Raw genomic sequence first — 19,367 nt, 5'->3', positions numbered from 1 at the left:
GATGGTCTTAATTACAGACCCAGAGAGGGGGAGATGAGCGCCCATTTTCCCTATGCAAGAGTATGTTGCCCCTGTATCCACCATGAACGGGAAATCTCTGTTTTGTATATTAACAGTGACGGTTGGCTCTTCCTTAGGTATCATCGAAATAGCCAATGCCACCGTTTCCCCCTCTGTCTTCTCTAGGCCTCCCTATTGCCAATAGGCAGAGGGTCCAACCCAAGGTCGGGCCGGACAATTTCTCATTCGATGTCCAGGTTGTCCACAGCTCCAACACTCATTAGAGGGTTGATCCCCTATTGGGGGTGTTGGTCCCATAGGCGGTCCCGCTTGACTGTTCCTGGGAGCTGAGTTTTGGAATCTGTTTCCAAATGAAGGTTGGCGAGATCCTCTTCGCCACCCTCCTCTTTGACCTTGAAAGTTCCGTGACTCTCCTCTCCACCCATGACTGTAGGTGGGTCCATTTCCGGGTGTGCCAGTGCTATGGTAGTGATAGTGATGCTCCACTGGTGCTGAGACTTCTCCTGCAGCAGTGCTCCCTGCTGCTCCTTGGGGGCTCTGTGTGGCTGTTACCACAGGTGCCTGTATGGTGGCAGCAGTGTTTGTCGTAGGGCCTGTGCTTGCCGACTCAGAAGGAACAGGGGTCATCATTGGTGCCTGGGTCTTTGTTTTTTCTTTCTTGACTTTGGTTAGCTCTCCCAACTGCATCTGCACCAATTTTTTCGTCAGGGATTTTGCTGCATCTTCTTCTTTTTGTTTTTCTTTCTTGTAGATTTCAAGATGGTGACAAATATGCTCAGAGTATAAAGCCCAATTCATTTTTGATAGTCCCACGACTCCATCTAGGGCTTTCTGAACCTCATCTGGTAGAGCTTTTTTTACAGTTATTTTAAACAGGATTTCAGTTGCTGGAGAATGGTTCCATGCATTTCCTGTTTCCTCCGCCCATCTCTTCTGGAATCGGTGCAGGAACTTCTTTGGGCACTCTTCAGGTGTCCACTCCTCATCATCCAATTTAGAGGGATCCAAGACCTCAGGGTACTTTCTTCTCAGTCCTTCCCACATGGAGTTTCTATAGCGATTAAAGGGGACTTCATCATGTTGATTAGTGCCCATCATTTGTGTTAGTCCAACCTTTCCTGCTAATTCTTCAGTGTCATGTTTTCCCATGACATGCATTAGCAAGGCTTTTATGTCACCTAAAGACAAGGTTACCCCTGCAGTGCCTTCTTCTAAGGCAGTTATCCATCTCCCAGCTCCTTGGGTGATGTCTGGCAGTCTGTTGGCCAGCCCCACCATGTCTGTCCAGCTCCATGGGGTATACACATGATGACCATTTCTAACCACCAATGGGCATATGAGGTCTTCGTCCTCCTCTTCTTCTGTGCGGACTCCATACTGTCTTCCAGATCGAGTGCGACTGACTGGTTCCAAGCAGTCCATCCAATCGGTTATATTCTGTTCTAAAGCCGCTATGTCTTTGGCTACACATTGTTGTCTTTGCCTGAGTCGGGCCTCTTTTGCAGTCTCAATGATGATCTCACCAGAAATTTTTCGGGTGGGTGGCTCTATAATGTGATTCCCTTGATTGGGCGTCGATTGTTGTAATATTCTTCTTTCCTCGGCGTCCCTATGTCTTTGTATTCTTTCCTTCGCTAGCCGAAGTTGCTCAGCTAGTTCTTCATTATCTCTTCTGGCCAGATCCAGTGTGTCACAGAAGCTCTTGTGCCACTCTTCGGAGCCTCTATAGCCTGTGAAGGTCCAGTCGGCTGACTTATGGTGGGAGGGGACGGTTTTCAGTGGACCTCGATGTGCAGGCGGAGCCTTCAGGTCTCTCTCTTTATCCTCGTCTGCCTCCGTGTCACTGTTATTTGTGGCCCCCCTGCTGGTCGTGGTGTGCGACCACTTACTTTCGGACTTGGAGACCTTGTATGATCCATTTGACAGACTGAGGACCTGTCTCCTTGTGGCTCTCGAGCTTTTAGTGTCAGTGTGAATTTGCCCTCCACATCCATGCCTTGGTCCTCTTCACGAGTTCCTAATACAAATTGTCCAGCTGTCTTCCCCATATCATGACGTTTATATGGGGGTGGCTGTGCTTCCCAGCTCGGTGCACTGGCTTTAGTCTCTTTGGATCTTTCCTCTGTCATTTTTTCTCTTTTCTGCTGTAGCCTCTGTGCTTCCTGCTTGAACAAGGCCAAAACTTCTTTTTCTTCAGTGCGTTTTTTGTTGTTTTTTACGTTCTTCTGCTGATCTTTAATTTCTTTTTTCTGTATTTCTACCGCAACTGCTTCACACATCACCGGATCAAATGATCCCACCAAAGGCCATTGCCTGCCCCCATGTGACCTTTTGTGCCACTTTCTCATACATTGGTTGGCCTTAGTGCGTTTTCCTGGATATTTTCTTAGTACTAAGTCTAGCGGGGTACTTTCCCGACCTTGACCTTGAGAGTTACCCATGTAACCCTGACAAACGCTATGTGAGGTGTTTCTATGGTGTTCTGGTAGTCCCTCAGGGGCTGTCCTGATCCAGACCAATAACTTGCTGGCTGTAACACCTGTTTTGTATTTTAAACCCTTAAAAGGATTAAATTTCCAACTGCTATGCCCGTCTTCTTTCTCTTTAACTAAATATGAAAATTTACCTGCTTCCCACCGAACCTTCCTTGGGACCACAGTCAGAGTCAACCTAGGAAACAGTTCTTCACCTGGATCGGTTGGTAGTGTTACTAAATGATTTAATGGTATGCTAAGTTCTTTATTAGGGTCAGCACAAAGCAGCTCCAGCCACGGGGTTAAACCCTGATGCCACAGACGTCTTATCAGCAGCTCCCAATTAATTAGAGGGAATTGTTCTTTCTTTTGCTTCAGATTGATTACCTTAGTAATCTGCCATAATTTCTGATTGATCTCTTGTTCGTCCTGCCAATGTTCTGCTCCTACCCTGTCAAAATAGGTCCTTTCCAGCCAAAAATGTGTCCTGATTCCCTGGGTTTCGATGTCTCCGTCAGTCAAGTAATGTTCTGGGAGTATTATTTCATCATCACTTAAGTCTCCCATCAATGACTGTCCCAAGCATTGATCAGTCTGTCAGCTTTTTCACTATAATCTAAGATTTATCTCTTTTGATTTATAACCAACTTTATTTATTTAATCCTCTTACAACCCTAACACCTCCTAATGTCTTTGCTCCCGACTTTCTATTTCCCTTCTAATTTATTTATTTATTTATTTATTTATTTTTTTTAACTTTCTGCTTCTCGTCTTTTTCTGCTATGTTTGTTTATTAGTTTTCTCTCTTTGAAATAATATCTACCTTCTCTGTATTTACATAGCACTCTTCTCCTGTCTTTTTCTTCACTGTCTGTTTCACACTTTCCTCTCTGCCTGTCATGCACCTCCCAAGTCCTCCTGTTGGGTCTAAATACCTCCTCCTCGTACTCTTTCACATTAATCTTGTATGTCAGCCAGCCTGCAAGTTCTCACAGCTTTACACAGATTACTCTCCACTCTCCCACACACCAATCTTCAAAAGCTTTATACACAGAAATTATTAAAAACAACTTTCTATATATCTCTATCTAGACTTCTGCCACTTTTCACTCCGCGGCTTTAAACAACCTTTTTATTCACTTAACACCAATGTGTTCTGTTTAAGCATGTATCTCTTCTTCACGTTAGACAGCTTCTCCGGCGCTGTCAGCAACTTCATATATTACTTTTTTACAAGCCCTCTTTGAGCGTGCAATATTTCATTTACTTCTACGCCTTACCGCGCCTCGCGTGCGTATCCTGTGCTTAATATATTATTTTTCACCCGCTCCTTTCTGAGCATACAATATTTCATTTATTTCTACGCCTTACCGCGCCTCGCGTGCGTATCCTGTGCTTAATATATTATTTTCACAAGCTCCTTTCTGAGCATACAATATTTCATTTATTTCTACGCCTTACCGCGCCTCGCGTGCGTATCCTGTGCCTTTCTGCACTTTCTTCTGCCTTTTTTTTTTCACTTACTGAGCTCCTCGTGAGCTTAATGTGCCTTTGCACTGAAAATATTCTCTTTTTCTTTTCTTATAAAAAAACTCATATTACTGTGTACTTAATTACTTATTCTTCTCCCACGCCCCACAAGCGTGTATTTGGTGCCTTACTGCACTATTTTCTGCTTCATTAATTCTCATGTATTCTGCACTAACTCTTCATTCATTTTATTTTATTTTTTTTTATAGTTTTTCTCTTTTCTTAAAAAATGACGTCCTTTATTGAGCTCTTTTACTTACTGTCAGCGGTGCCACTTTGCACTTTCCTCTTTAAATCTCTTTATCATGTACGGTATTTCTACTGCGCCCCCTCAGGCGCTTATCTTGTGCTTTCTCTGCACGTATTCTCTTGTTAAACTCTTTTTCTCACTTATTTCACTTCAGTCTCTGTTAAACTCTTTAAATAACCTTGTATTACCTTGTATCTATTTGTCAGTATACTCCCCTAAATTAACCCCTACAGCGCATGCTATCAGCCGGCACGTTAGTAACGAATTTCAACACCAATTATTCCCCAAGCATCCAGGTTAGTTCTCCACGCACTCTTTCCGCACCAGAGTTCATGAACATTCCTGAACTTTCACTCACATAGACATTCTTTTTCCCGGGAACACACACACCTTCTGAGCATTTTATCTACAAGGCCTGATAATTTTCAATCTTATCTTTTTTAGTCTCTTATCAATTTTCTTAGTCCAGGTTATTTTGGGTAAGAGGCAATTAAAAAATATCACCTGTCAACTTGGGCGGAAATCCCGACTCACTCCTCCAGATCGTGCAGAAATTATAAAAGGTTTCTGCTTACCTTTTAGTCGTGATCACTGTTATTTGCGGTCTGGAGGGATGAGCTGGACTGCCCCAGGCTGCCGGAATGCCCCTGGACCCTCCTGAAGCTGGCTCGCCAAGTTCTGTCGCGGCTCGTCTTTTTGGTCTTCTCAGGATGTCGTCTTTTAGATAACACAAACTAATTGCAAGTGATATGCTAGAAAGAGGACACAACACTTTAGAATAATTCAGCCTTAAGCAAGATAAAATGCACAGAGTTTTTAAGTTTATTTAAGCCTTCGACACAAAGCTTAGACAAACTGAGTCCTCTAGAGAGACTGAATATGACAACCGCGCTCGTCTATTTATTGGAGACCCGCGGGCATCGCTCCTCCTTCGACTTTTTTATTTATTTCATTCCCAAGACATGGTTTTCTATTGGAAGCGTCCTCTAGTGAACCCTAAGCAGGTGTTAGGCCATTATTTCAATGTGACAAACGCTCCCATTAAAACATGAAGGATTTACAACTGATTTTTTTAAAAGACCTTCAGCCACAGGTGCAGCTGGCCTGAGGCCCCCTCCGCACGTGGCCTCAGCCACACGTGCAGCTGGCCTGAGGCCCCTGCACGTGGCCTGCGGGAAAGCACCTAAAAGGCCTTGGAAAGCCCCTGACAGACTAAATGACTAATAGAGCCCTTTTTTTGGGTTGAACACCTGCTAGTTCAACCAGAGGACATACAGTTCGGATCAGGACACTTGATAGTTCATCACAGTTCAAATATGGACCTAAAAATTCTTCTACAAGCTCTCCAACGCGCTTTGTGGATGAAATAGCTAGGAGGAATGCAGTCTTAATTGACAACCAGCTGAGGTCACTGGCACCCAGTGGCTCAAACGGCAAAGAGCATAAACCCTGAAGAACTAATGGAAGGTCCTAGGATGGCACATGTGCAATCCTCAGAGGCTGAAGGTGAAGAGCACCTATTAAACAGTGACATATCAAGGGGTGCGATCCTGCTGATCGACCATCTACCATAATGTGGCAAGCAGAGACAGCAGCAGCATAAACTTTAATTGTAGAACCAGTAAGACCACTGTCAAACGACTGAAGCTAGCTAAGCAGCACTGGCACAGGACAACGCTTGGGGTCCACGCCTTGCGTTCTGCACCAATGGGTAACAAGCTTCCATCTGTTTCTGTACAGTGCCTTAGTGGAGGGTGGGGATGCTCTCATTCAACTGCGACAAAAGGTCCCTCCTCTGTGGGAGAGGCCACGGCTCTCCACTGAGGAGTGTCAGAATCATGGGAACATGTCCTGCCCAGCTAGTACGGGGCTACTAGCAACACTGTGTCATACATATTCTGTGTAGCATCAGTGTGATCAGCGGAAGAGGAGGAAATGCATATAGTAGACAGGCCGGCCAAGGGTAAGCCAGTGCATCCTGGGCCAGGGGCTGTGTGGTTCTGAGAGAGAGAACCACAGGTGACAGTGTGTTGTGGCGTTCGAGGCAAACAGATTGACATCTGTCTTGCCAAACCTGTCCCACATCAGCTGAACCACATCCGGATTGAGGCGCCACTCGCCTGATGGCGGTTTCTGACGTGAGAGAAAATCTGCAGTGTAGTTCTGCATGCCTGGCAGATGCACAGCCCTGAGACTCAGCATGCGAGGCAAAGCCCACTGGAGAAGTTCCTGATCTTCCCTGAGGGAATGAACAGACCTGGTACCTTCTTGATGGTTTATATGTTACACTGTCTATGTTGTCCAACCGAACAAGCACGTTTCCCCTCTAGGGCAGGAGAGAAGTGGCTCAGAGCTAGGCAGACAGCACACAGCTCAGGCACATTGATCATTCTGTGGTTCCACACTGCACCCTCGCCGGATGCATCTGTTACAACGACCTATCGGCGGGAGGGTAGAGAGGCCAGAGGAACACCACATGTTAGGAACTCCCTTTCCCCCAAGGGCAAAGATGTCGGACAGACTGAGCTGGAAAATGCACAGTTCTGTGTTGATGCAGTGTGGAGTTGAACCACATTTGTAAGGGGCGCAAGGACGGGAGTCGCAGAGGCATGACTGCTAACACTGCTGCCAGTTTCCCCATGAGCCGGAGGAGCAGACCGTAAGTCAGTCTGGCATTCCTGCGAACATGACGGACCAGAGTGAGAATGTCGTCCACCCTTTGTGGGGATGGACGAGCAGTCATTGCCAGTGATTCAAGCACCATGCCAATAAATACCACCTGTTGGCATGAGGTCAAGGAGCTCTTTTCGAAGTTCACAGTGAGCCCTAGCTGTGACACGTTCCAGAAGGGTGCGAGTATCATTGAGTGATTGCTGCCGGCTCTGTGCACATACAAGTCAGTCGTCCAGATATGGAAGAATCCGTATACCACGAGCCTGCATGGGAGAGAGTGCTGCTGCCACGCATCTGTTGAACGTATGGGGAGCAAGTGAGAGCCCAAAGAGGAGGACTCTGAACTGGTACACCTGTCCTTCAAAGGCAAACCGGAGGAATTGCCTGTGGTGAACTGACACTGGGATGTGAAAATAGGCATCCTTCAGGTCCAAAGTGTTAAACCAGTCCCCCAGCAAAATTGTCTGAAGAACTTCCATTGTGCAGAGCATGTGAAAACACAGCACTCTCACATACATGATTCAACTTCCTGAGGTCGAGGATGGGGTGAAAGCCACCATCCTTTTTTGGAACTACAAAATAGGTTGAATAGAACCCCCTTCGGTGATCTGAACTGTGTACCCGCTCTATGACTCCTTTCTTCAGGAGCTCGAGAATCTCCTGCCTGAGAACGAGAGATCTCTCTGGGTCTGTAACAACTGTGACCTTTACACCAATGAACTTGGGGGGCGACGATTGAACTGAATATTGTTGCCCTTGACCAACGTGGAAATCACCCATTGATCTGAGACCAATTCCTGCCAACGGTTGAGCTGTGTCTAGGAGAAATGACCGGTGGCCCCGTATTGGGCGTCAAACGCAACTACTGCAGCCCCGTAATGATTGTGAGGGGCAAGCACGACGATCCTGTCCGTCACGGTGGCTATTTCTGGGTGATCCACTGGGTGGCTTACTCATGGGTGGCCGAAAGGTAGACTGCTAGGAAGGCTGATGCGGTACAGCGTCCAAACACGGCACGTGGAGCAACAGCCGTAGAGCAGGAGCAAAAAACACTCACAACTACAATGTAATTTTAAAGAAAACGTCTGGGAGCTGGACGTTCGAAGCAAGTGACCAGGGAGCGGAAAAACACTCACAGCACAGCGTCCAACCTCAGCACGTGGAATACAGCTGCAGGGGAGCAAAACCACTTGCAACAGCGTCAATTTGCAAGTGCCGCAACGTCAATTTCAAATGTAGCAGCAGCGGCAATGTTCATGCGCCGCAGCATCAATTTAAGCATGTTTGGAGCAGAATGACCAGGAGCGGAAAAAACACAACAGTGTCCAAACTCGTAGCAGTGTAATATCATAGCAGCAAGCGAAACGGGCATGTGGGCACGAACGGCGCCGTGAAGAAGAGCCAGCAGTGTATAACTTCAGAGTGACCAATTAACATTCTTACCACCATGTCAAGACAGTGCGGCATGTCCTACGCGCGACATGCCCTGGCATGTCCCACACACACATTAGCGTTGCACACAGTAGTGTTAGCAATTAACGCGCACTTGTAGGAAAAACTAAAGCGACACATGCCACACACAGTAGCATTTTACACACACACACAGTAGCGGTAACAAATTAATGCACACTCATAGGAAATGAGAGTGACACGTGCTGCACACAATAGCAGAAAAACAAGTGAAGCCACAACCGCTCACTCTTAGAAAAACAGAGTTACTCACCGAGAACTGAGGCCAAATCAACCGAACACCCGCACCAAGCGGGGTTACTCACCCACAGTGGTAAGAACAGAGTAAAGAACTCGTGGTCTTGCAGCTTCTGGAGGGCGCGTATGTGCAGCTCCAACCACGGAAGGTTGCGAGACTCTGATTAACAAGCAATCCGAAAAAAGGTTCAACCTTCTCCTTCTCATGCGAGAGATGGAAAAAGAACTGAATGTTAGGTAACATGCGTTTATATACTGTTGCTGACGTCACCCTGGTCACACCTACTGGCGTGACTTTGTTGGTATGAGACTTGACCTCGGCGCATGCGCACATGGAATAATCCAGGTGCTAAAATACCACCCTCTGGCGGTCAGAAGGAATGAAATAGAACTCCTCATAAACATAGCATAGCTATTGAAAAGTTTGTGTTTCTGCTTGTAGGGACGGAGCAATAGCTTTCCTGGTAGGAGACGACCCCGAGGAGGTGGTGGAGGGAGGGGTCGGGGTGGGAGGTCACGTCTCAAAGCAATGGCCTCTTGCATTGATGCCTTTTTGGTGAGTTGCCCATATGTCACTGACAACCTCTACAAATATAGCAGAAATTGTCCTTTTTTTTTTCTTTTTTTTTTTTAAAAACATCAATTTCTCTGCAGTTAAGTATGGCCTCAGACACTGGACTAAGTAAAGAGGAAGATGATGAGGAAGATGACACCATGCAGAATACAGTTGTTCTTTTCTCAAACACTGATAAATTTGTCTTGCTTCAGGTACAGCTCTGATCTTACGTTTTGACATTTTTCAGTCACAACAGATATCTCTCCAACACAGACTAATTATGCCTTGTGTTCCTTCCCACTTAATGCTCATCTGGTTTAGGATATGTGTGTTGTGTGTGGGAGTTTTGGAAAAGGTGTGGAAGGGCAGTTGCTGGCTTGTGCTCAGTGTGCCCAGTGTTATCATCCTTACTGTGTGAACAGCAAAGTAAGTAAATTATATATATTTTTCTTTTTGTCATTAAATTATGCTTCCTAAGTCCAGATTGGGTAAATGTGACATATTTTGTAGATCACCAAGACGATGCTTCGTAAGGGCTGGCGCTGTTTGGAATGTATTGTTTGTGAAGTCTGTGGAAAGGCTTCGGATCCATCCCGTCTGCTGCTGTGTGATGACTGTGACGTCAGCTATCACACCTACTGTTTAGATCCACCTCTGCACACTGTCCCCAAGGGAGGTTGGAAGTGCAAATGGTATTTTTATTTATTTTTTAACGCCTTCAAATATAATGCTTTTCTCAGGCTTGTAGCTCTGACTGTGGTTGAATGCAAATAAGTCCATGGAAATTTGCATGTTATGTAAAACTCTTGCGCTTCAACCTGCATTAGTAATTCACAGGGCCAGCCCTAAGCCTCTTGTTTCTATAACAACTAAAATAATATCTTACTGTTCCACTCACACTGGCCTATGTCATTTTGAAAAGGTATATAATTGTACTGCAAAGATTAAAAATTAATTTTTCATTTGCAGGTGTGTGTGCTGTGTACAATGTGGGTCCAATTCACCAGGTTTCCACTGTGAGTGGCAGAACAACTACACCCATTGTGGCCCCTGTGCCAGCCTAGTCACCTGTCCAGTCTGCAGGGAAAACTTCATGGAGGAGGAGCTCCTGCTGCAGTGTCAGTACTGCGATCGGTGAGTCCTGCTCATTAAAGCTACATGTCTACACACCAGACTGAGAGTATCGTATTCATGAGATGTCTAATGAAGACCGGTGGGGAATAGATTATTTATGTGGATTTCATAATAAATTATTCTGTAACATCTCTGGCTCGCTATGAGCAATACGTGTATTGATGTATTTCTGTGCAGATGGGTGCATGCTGTGTGTGAGAGTCTGTATACGGAAGATGAGGTGGAACAAGCTTCTGATGAGGGCTTTGCATGTACTTCCTGCACCCCATATGTTCCAAAACCTGTGGGTAAGTCTCATAGTGATACTGAGTTAAAGTAGAATTACATAAGACTTTTTTTTAAAGCTATATAAACAATGGCATAATTTCCTTCTGATTTATGTATCTGCTTGTTACCTTTGTTTGCAGTGGTGGAATCGGCCATTATGGCATCAATAAAGATTAAAGAGCCAGGTCAGTGAACCCCCACCACCACCAAATATATCATTTTTATCACAATCAGATTCTGAATAGGTGTTGATGTACAATAAATCACTGACACTTTGTGTCGTGTTTTAAATGACAGAGCCCCAGTTCTATCGGTTGGAGGGCGTATGGCTTACAGAGTCAGGTATGTCTCTGCTACGCAGTATCTCAATGTCTCCTCTGCACAAAAGACGACAGCGCCGTTCCCGTCTTGGCACCTTATGTTGTGAAGGAGGTCCAGATGGAATGGATTTGAGGGAGGTTGATGGAGAAGGGGACGAGGGAAAAGGTTGGCACATTTTAGCTCTTCTGTTGGTGTGAGCAGTTTCTTTGAATGTTTTGCTCCTGCAATGTAACATTTTTCTCTCCTATTTCCAGTCTGTGGTGAACCCATGGAGTGTGAACCCAAGATGGAAAACCCTGGGAGCCCTGAGAGAGAGATAGGTGCCGAGGGAAGCATGGTTGACTGTGAGGGTCTCAAAGGGGGTCTAGAAGAGACTGATGAAAGCAAAAAAAGAAAACGAAAACCATACCGGCCTGGTAAGCTTATGCAAAGTCTCAGAACAAATAAATATCTAAGTAGATGTCTGATCATCATTCAGCTAATCATTGTGAAACTGTACCAGGAATCGGTGGCTTCATGGTGCGACAGAGAAAGTGTCACACACGAATGAAGAAAGAATTTTTTGCTCAGTTGGCGGGAGAGACTACTTTAGATGGACAGCCAATAGAAAGAACCATTGAGGATGGTGAGTGACAACAGCAGGCTGTTTTGAATACAAATAACATTGCTGTAGTGGTGACCACAATCCTGCGATTAGCAACAAAGCTTCGTAAATCACAAACAAGACTTATTTGGCATGTTTCTGCCTGAACAAGGCCAGACTTGTCCCACTGTGGCAACATTGCTATTAAAACTAGTATAGAAAAGAATGCTGAGAAATTATGTTAAAAGATGACAACGCGGTCTGAAATAGGCGGTTCACTGGTCCTCATCTTTATCTGTCGGAATCCAAAATTTCAAAGCTGAATATGCTGTAGTTTTTGCTGTTACTGACTGAAACTTTGCATACTAGAAGAGGAGTAATTGCATACATTGCTGAAACGTTATGGAAGATGAGATTCAGTCTGAAAGTGTGAACTGTTGACTTAGTGGGGAAGTCGCATACCATAGAACACAACTTGATGTGCACCAAGTGCCTGGTCCAAGTTCTGAGCTTGCACATCTCTTGCATGTCTTTCCCTCTCCCTGTCTTTATGCTCATCTCATGTGCAACAGAAACAGTCTCATATTTGCTTATATGCAGCATGTAATCAGTGGCATTGTGGTAGGTAGTAATGAACAGATCTGAGGATTTCCAGTTACAATATAGTTTTGCTTTATTACTCCCCCTCACCTTTTATTTTATGTATTGTTTACCTTTACTAACATTTTTCAACAGTTCCAAAACTTTGCAAAAACCCTGCACCTGTTGTAACTTATTTGTGATTTATATGCAACGAGTGGTAGTCTGATATATTTATCTCAAATAAATACAAGCTTTTTGTCACACATGTGATAAGGCCATTAATTCATTGCATGCGCCCCTGAAAATGCTTCAAAAAAGCACTTTTGTGGCCTGTCACTGAAAACTAAGCAAGCTTTATTGGTTATTATTATTTTAAGGGTAGAGAGAAGATCTTTATGTTGGCATCTCCAAATGACTACAGTTTTATCGCTATGGGCCATTAAATGTGTACTCCTGGATTATCTTTAATTCAGAAATTAAAAAATGCTGACTTCAAAAAAATTACACAGTGGTGACCCCAAGTAGTTCTTACTACAGTCTCAAACAGGAATCTAGGATTATACCGGACTGCATTAAATACAAGAGAATAATTGTCAGTCTTTGAAACTATAAAGGCATGTTTTTAATGCAGTCATGCCTCTCATAATTGACAGCCTCCAGTTTTGAACCTGGAGTTTTCCATTTATTGTCATTTGGTTCCAAATTATCCTGGTGTCACTCATAGCAGCATCACGTACAGTCATAAAAACTTTTTTTTTATATGTTGGATTGGTAGTTTTGTCTTTGATTTTAGGGCCCCACCCTGACACAGACAACATTATGGATCATAAACCTGGGGATGGTGAGGAACAGACCAAGAAACGTCGTGGGCGGAAGAAGAGCAAACTTGAGGACATGTTTCCATCTTATCTCCAGGTACTTGGTGTCTCTCTGCTTCATCTGTGAAACATATTCCAAACCAGTGGTTATGAGACAAAATGTTCTCATCTTAATTATTTATAATTCACTGTAGGAGGCTTTCTTTGGTAAAGAACTAATAGATTTGAGCAAGAAAGCAGTCCAGAGGCCAGGAGCATGTCTTGTCCGACCTTCAGTACCAGCACCATCTGGTCTCAAACCCTGTGCGTGTGAGAGTAAGAACCTTAACTTGATCAGCACAACATAAGTACTTCTCAAATGTTTTATTGTATGGTGTGGAAACATTTTGTCAACAGTGTTAACTTTTGTGCTTCTGTCATTAGCTGAGGCTAAAGATTGTGTGACAGATAATTTGTCTGTCAAGCATGAGGGGGGTTCTGTCTCCCAGGTTCAGGAAGAAGGTGCAGGCAAGTATTTAGACATGTATAACTGTTCTGATGTTGTGGTGGAAGTTAATACTTAGATGTAAAAATTGTACATGTTGGTAGGTGTTTCTGCACCACCCTCATGTGTGAAGGACCAGATGTCAACTGATCCTCACGACTCTGATGCAGAAAAAAGTGAAGGTAGGATTTGACAGGACTTCTAGAGTAATATTGTATGTGACAAAAGTTGATGTCCTTTTACATGCTGCTTTTTATACTCTCCAGGTCTTCCGCAAGGGGTGGAGAATCAAGACTCTCAGCAGTTCTTTAGGAAGGTGCTAGGTGTGACAGAAGGCTCTTCTTTGGGAGGCATGAAACCGATCTTGGAGGGCAGTAAGGGAGAACTCAGTCGTAGTGCTTTACCACAGCGAGCACTCATCTCAGGTGTGGAAAATGGGATGTTTGCAGACGACTTTCTAACCTTTTTTTGTGACAGTTTTGATTGAGTACTGGTCAGTTTTCAGTGGAGTTCGGTGTGCAGTTTAAGCATGACAGTTTTTTCTAGGTTCCCTGCCCTCAGCCGGAATGATGGATGCCTTTACTGGTCTGTCTCAGTCACCATTCTTTGACATGCGGTAAGAAGAAAATTGAATTCTTCTAGTATATTTTATTTGTAATTATCTGTATCATGCAGGGTTCCCACAGATCCGTAAAATGAATTTGAATCTAAAAATAAAGTTTTAATTGGTATTAAAATGTCTTAAATTAGTCTATCAGGGGTTTAAAAATTCATATTTTCTTCTGACATTGCAATTAAAAATGTCAAACTAAATGGCAGGATCTATTTGTTGATAATTCAATGAAAGCCTCTCGCAGTGCTGCCCAAAGCGATATGGCAGAACCAAGAAAATCTCTTTTGTTTGTTGCTAGAATGCTCAGAACAGATACTTCCAACTTATTCGATATAATGCATGGTTACTGTAAACTTGCTCTTAAAATTTCGTTCCGTCTGGCATTATAGAACTTAAAAAGTCTTAAATCTATCTTTGCATAAGGTGTAGGAAGCCTGGTATGTACAACTATGCAAAGGTTTTTGCTGCACTAGAATTTATATAAAATTATATGTTTGTCATTCTTCATCCCTGGCTGAAATAAAAAAAAAAAGTCACAAAAGTAATCAGTATTCCACCAACAACAAAAAATGCAATTTTGTGTGTTTAATTAAAGAAAATAATCAATTACCAAATTAAAAACCTAATAATTAAAAAGTGTTCTTTGTTGCTAAATGCCACATAATATTTGAAAAATACAATAGTTTTCTTGTAGATTTGTATGAGACCACTTTAAAGAAATTGCATTTTTTTTTCCCCATCTAAAAACATTTTCTATTTTAGAAGACCTGCATTGGTCACATATTTTCAGACCTGCCACCTATAAGGTACTTTGTCTATCCGCTATGTATTTGATACACCCCGCTTCATGCAGCAGTAAGCGAAATGGGTAAAGTTACTGCCAGATTGTGCTTCACAATACATTCATTTACTATGAAAGCATTAGTGCATGCACAGTTAGCACATGCAGTCAGAGCCATACAGACTGGTGTTTGCATGTCGGTGGAGAATCTATTTTATAACATTAAAGGTGTAATAACTTATGTTTCTGCCACTAGGTGTTACACGAGCCTAGCTTTTTAGGAGCAAAACAATATTCCCTCTTTAGCCACTTCTCCTCCATTCTCTATATTGAGCAGAAGGAAAGCCACAAAAAGTATAATGTACAGTAATTCTCTTGGGTTTTTCATAAAAGGAGAGCAACCTGTATTGGTTTGCATTTGCATAAATGTTGATGGTCCGGATGATGTTTTTCTTCTGATAGTTGCAGATTTGTATTGTAATAATTTCTTCATATTTAAAATGCAAATGTTTCATAATATTCAAAATGGTTATTCAGTAAAAAAAAAAATCTGTCTGAAACCTTTGCAGTGCTGTAGTTGTACTATAATTCACAGATCTCAAAGTCCTGGTGGCAAAGCCTCTCATCTTATTTTCTTGTTGTTCACTAATTTTTAAAAAATTATGTCCAACATTTTGGTTATTTACATTAAACACCATTCATTACAGACTGCAACATTATTGCATTTGTTATATACTCAGTACTGACATAATGTTTTATAGTGCTTTTGGAAATATGTGTCCCAGTAATTATGGTGCTTGTCATGGCGGAAAATCAAGAACCTGCTGGTTTACACCTGTGGTGAGGCAAACCATCAGGCCATGGAGAATGACTTTCTATCAATCTCAAAGTGGTTTTGGCAAACTGTCAAGCGACTCAGGAAAGTGTGGTGGTTCTTAAGAGCTGCTAACTTAGACTGAGGATATAGTCAGGTGGTAAGGATCTCCTCAAGCCTACTGACATACCCTCTGTTGAGGAGACAGGGATGGATGACTCAGGTGGATCTGATGCTGTCACCTGTGTGAAAGTTACTGAGGTAGTCAAAAAAACTCCTTTGTGGCAAGTTGCCAGGAGTTGACAGGATTCATCCTGAGATGCTGAAGTCTTTGTGTGCTGTTGGGCTGTCCTGGCTGACATGCCTACACAATGTTGCATGAAAGATTGGGATAGCACCTGTGGATGGGCAAACTGGGTGGTGGTCACCAACTTTAAAAAGGGGACCAGAGAGTATTCCAATTAGACAGGAATTCCACTTCTCAATCTCAGTGATGAGCACAGTTCCGCTAATCTGCCAACCGCTAATTATCGACGCTAATGTTTTCATTATCGGATTAGCTTTTCAGATAACTTTGAAAACCATCATCGGATCAATTATCTTCCGATAAATTTTGGTCCGATAATTTTTTTTTTTATTATTGCAAGCTTAGTGAATGAAGCTTGAACAGTTAATAAACATTTTTGAAGTCTGCTATCAAAGATTTTAGAGCCTACCTGTTAAATGTTTTGTAGTAGATGTACAGTTCTATCCTCTGCAATCAGGAGAACTGGTGACAGAAGAGGACCAAAATGAGAGTAAAAAAAAAAAAAAGGATTTCTCTTGACACCCTACTAACTAGCCAGCAATATCACCCAAGTCATCCAGAGGCATACAGTTTTAAGTTATGGTTAAAAACCAAACTAATTTCGCACAAGATATTTAAATTAACGTCACGTCTGATATGTTTTAGTTTTAAAGTATTGCACTAATTTTTAAGGTTTTAGTGTGGACATGCCTCGGCAGTGCATTATGGGTAAAAATTCATGACAGGAGAAATGCATTTGAGACACTCTGATCAGGCTCCACACAGACAACTGCTTTAAACCCTTTGTATATTGTGCCTAAAACTCTCGTGAACATATTCTCTAGGTTTATAGATGTTGTTATTGTTTGTTCTATGTAAAAATGCCAGAAGAAGCTCAGGTTGCTTCTTCATTATTTTCAGTTGGAATCACTGTGAGCTGCAATCGCTTCCTGTTTGCTCTATAATGTCCTGATTATTGTCCTTTTACAACACTGTTTGACGTATTTGTTCCAGAGTAATATATATAAGATGTCTGAAATTCGGTTTGTGTTTATTAAATTCCACGCAGATTAAATGTAGCAGACACAGATTATTTGGGATATTTGTTTTGGCAAGTTTTCGCGGTCTCTACTGCCATCTACTGGCCAGTAGTGTTCATGGCAGTATTCGCCCTAATCGTCTGGGCGCCAGTAGATGGCAGTGTTCTATGTATTTTGACCCCAGTTATATCAGACAGTTGTTTAATCACAATTTGACTTTTGGCTTTTGCAAATGTTTTTTTTTTTTTTTTTTTTTTTTTTTTTTAAACATGAAAAAAAAAAAGGCATATCACAAAAGCACATTTATATGTAAACACCAACACACACCTCACATTAACGTGTTTGTTTTTACATAGAATGAATGAGTCAACCAAGCAGTGTTAGTGGAGGCTCATTTTACTCATAATCCCTTTGGCATCTGTGTGTGTTTGTTATAAAACTTCAGAATTACTGCATTCTTTAGAATGAAAAGATGTGTTATATTTTAACTTTGTACAAATGACAGAAGTGTCATTAATGTAGTTATTCTATCCAGAATAATTAGATTTATAAATCAAAACCATAAGTCAAGACTGCTTTATTTTCCAAGACCTCTGCCTCATGATGGAACTGCTGTATGCGGTTAAGGAATAATGACTTTATTTTATTTTTTTGTGACAACCTGGTGGTCAGGCTCCTTTTGCTGACGTAGTAAACAGGAGCTTCCAGCAGTGGGAAGGGCGCACAAAGACAGAAGTGGTGATTCATTGTTTGGGTTTGTGATCGTGGTGTTAAAACTCAATTTTGAAAGTTATCGGTTAACTGTAGCTTCTGATAAATATTTGGGTGGTTTATCGGTTTAGCTTTATAAGATAACTTTTCAGTTAGCTGAATAGCTGTTATCAAAACTAACTTTTTGGTTAGCTCAGCCCACCACTGCGCAACCTCCATGCTAGGGTGCGAGAAAGGAGACTTAGACCATTAGTTGAACCTCCGATCCATAAGAAGCAATGCTGGTCCAATCTGCTGGTCCTGTTCATGGAATAGTGAACCAGCTTGTTACCCTTGGAAGTTTATTAGAAAGGTCTTGGCAGTATGACCAACCAATTTGCATGTGGTTTGTGGATTTGGAAAAGGCGTATGACCGGGTCCCTCTGAAGTGTTCTGTGGTGGGTGCTGCAGGAGTATGGGGTCCCGGAACAGTTGCAACGCGTGATCTGGTTTCTGTATGACCGAAGTACGAGCTGTGTCTGCATTTTAGCCATTACATTGGAACTGTTCCCAGTGGGTGTTGGATTCATCAGGGCTGTCCCTTGATCCTGTTCAGTGTTCATAAACGGTATTTCAAGGTGCTATTAGGGTGTCTGGTTTGGTGACCTCATAGTCGCATCTTTGCTTTTTTGCGGATAATGTGGTTCTGTTGACTTGATCTGACAGTGACCTTGAGGCCAAGGGTCGACTAGGATGAGAATCAGCACCCCCAAGTCTGATACCATGGTCCTCTGTTGTAAAAGCGTGGATTATCCCCTCTGGGTCAGTGGACAGTTATTACCCCAAGTGGAGGAGTTTAAGTATCTCAGAGTTTTAGAGTGGGGGTAAATTGGAACATGAGATTGATAGACAGATGTCTGATGTTTTTAACAATGCTGTACCGGACTGTCATTGTGAAGAACGTGCTGAGCCAGAAGGCAAGGCAGTGACTGAAAGAACAAGCTTAGGGATGGAAGGGGCAGAAGTGAGTACTCAGTCTGGTATCTGGGCTTGCACTCTAGGACATTGTGAGAAGCTTGAGTATTTGGGGGGACTCTGAGTAGAGCTTCTGCTTCTTTGCATTAGAAGAAGCCAGCTGAGATGGTTTGGGCATCTGGTGAGGATGTCCCAGGGTTGTCTCCTTAGTGTGGTCATGGCCAACTGGGAGGAGACCCTGGGGAAGACCCAGAACACACGCTGGAGGGATTACATTTCCCAGCTGGCTCAGAAATGTTTTGAGTTCCCCCAGAAAGAGTTGTAGGACTTGGCTGAGGATAGGAAATTGCGGTCTTGAGCTGATTGGTCTACTGCCACTGCAACCCGGTCTCTCATACGTGGCAGAAAATGATGATGATGATGATGATTTACAATTTTCTATTTTGTGCATGTAGGGACAAGGGAGGGCTGTTCAGTCCAGATGGAGGAGAGGAGAGTCCCTGGGCCACTCCTTCTACTCCAGCAACCCCTTCATCTCCACCAACTCCCACTGAGACGGAAGGTGATGGATTATCCTACAACCAGCGAAGTCTCCAGCGCTGGGAGAAGGATGAGGAACTCGGAGAACTCTCTACTATTTCTCCTGTACTTTATGCTAACACCAACTTTCCTACACTGAAGCAGGACTATCCAGGTCAGTATGGCTGCGTGGATACACCAACACAGTGCATCCAGAAAGTATTCACAGCACTTCACTTTTTCCACATT

General features: G+C 43.1%; 1 protein-coding gene across 1 annotated transcript in view; it reads left to right on the top strand.

Moving 5' to 3' along the window:
• Nucleotides 1-19,367, top strand: part of kmt2d (lysine (K)-specific methyltransferase 2D) — a 130,320-nt gene that overhangs the window by 38,542 nt on the left and 72,411 nt on the right. Inside the window, exons 13-29 of the mRNA XM_034172406.1 lie at nucleotides 9,098-9,211; nucleotides 9,310-9,423; nucleotides 9,533-9,637; nucleotides 9,722-9,903; nucleotides 10,181-10,345; nucleotides 10,523-10,632; nucleotides 10,753-10,797; nucleotides 10,910-11,098; nucleotides 11,188-11,349; nucleotides 11,436-11,558; nucleotides 12,874-13,013; nucleotides 13,111-13,231; nucleotides 13,340-13,423; nucleotides 13,505-13,582; nucleotides 13,667-13,837; nucleotides 13,947-14,016; nucleotides 19,055-19,293. Coding sequence (XP_034028297.1) covers nucleotides 9,098-9,211; nucleotides 9,310-9,423; nucleotides 9,533-9,637; nucleotides 9,722-9,903; nucleotides 10,181-10,345; nucleotides 10,523-10,632; nucleotides 10,753-10,797; nucleotides 10,910-11,098; nucleotides 11,188-11,349; nucleotides 11,436-11,558; nucleotides 12,874-13,013; nucleotides 13,111-13,231; nucleotides 13,340-13,423; nucleotides 13,505-13,582; nucleotides 13,667-13,837; nucleotides 13,947-14,016; nucleotides 19,055-19,293 — 2,212 coding nt within the window. The remainder of the gene's footprint in view (nucleotides 1-9,097; nucleotides 9,212-9,309; nucleotides 9,424-9,532; nucleotides 9,638-9,721; nucleotides 9,904-10,180; nucleotides 10,346-10,522; nucleotides 10,633-10,752; nucleotides 10,798-10,909; nucleotides 11,099-11,187; nucleotides 11,350-11,435; nucleotides 11,559-12,873; nucleotides 13,014-13,110; nucleotides 13,232-13,339; nucleotides 13,424-13,504; nucleotides 13,583-13,666; nucleotides 13,838-13,946; nucleotides 14,017-19,054; nucleotides 19,294-19,367) is intronic.

This window comes from Thalassophryne amazonica, chromosome 6 (assembly GCF_902500255.1).
Source record: "Thalassophryne amazonica chromosome 6, fThaAma1.1, whole genome shotgun sequence".
Classification (NCBI taxonomy): domain Eukaryota; kingdom Metazoa; phylum Chordata; class Actinopteri; order Batrachoidiformes; family Batrachoididae; genus Thalassophryne; species Thalassophryne amazonica.
Note: the sequence above shows the minus strand (reverse complement) of the source record. Positions and strands in the feature narration are given on the sequence as shown.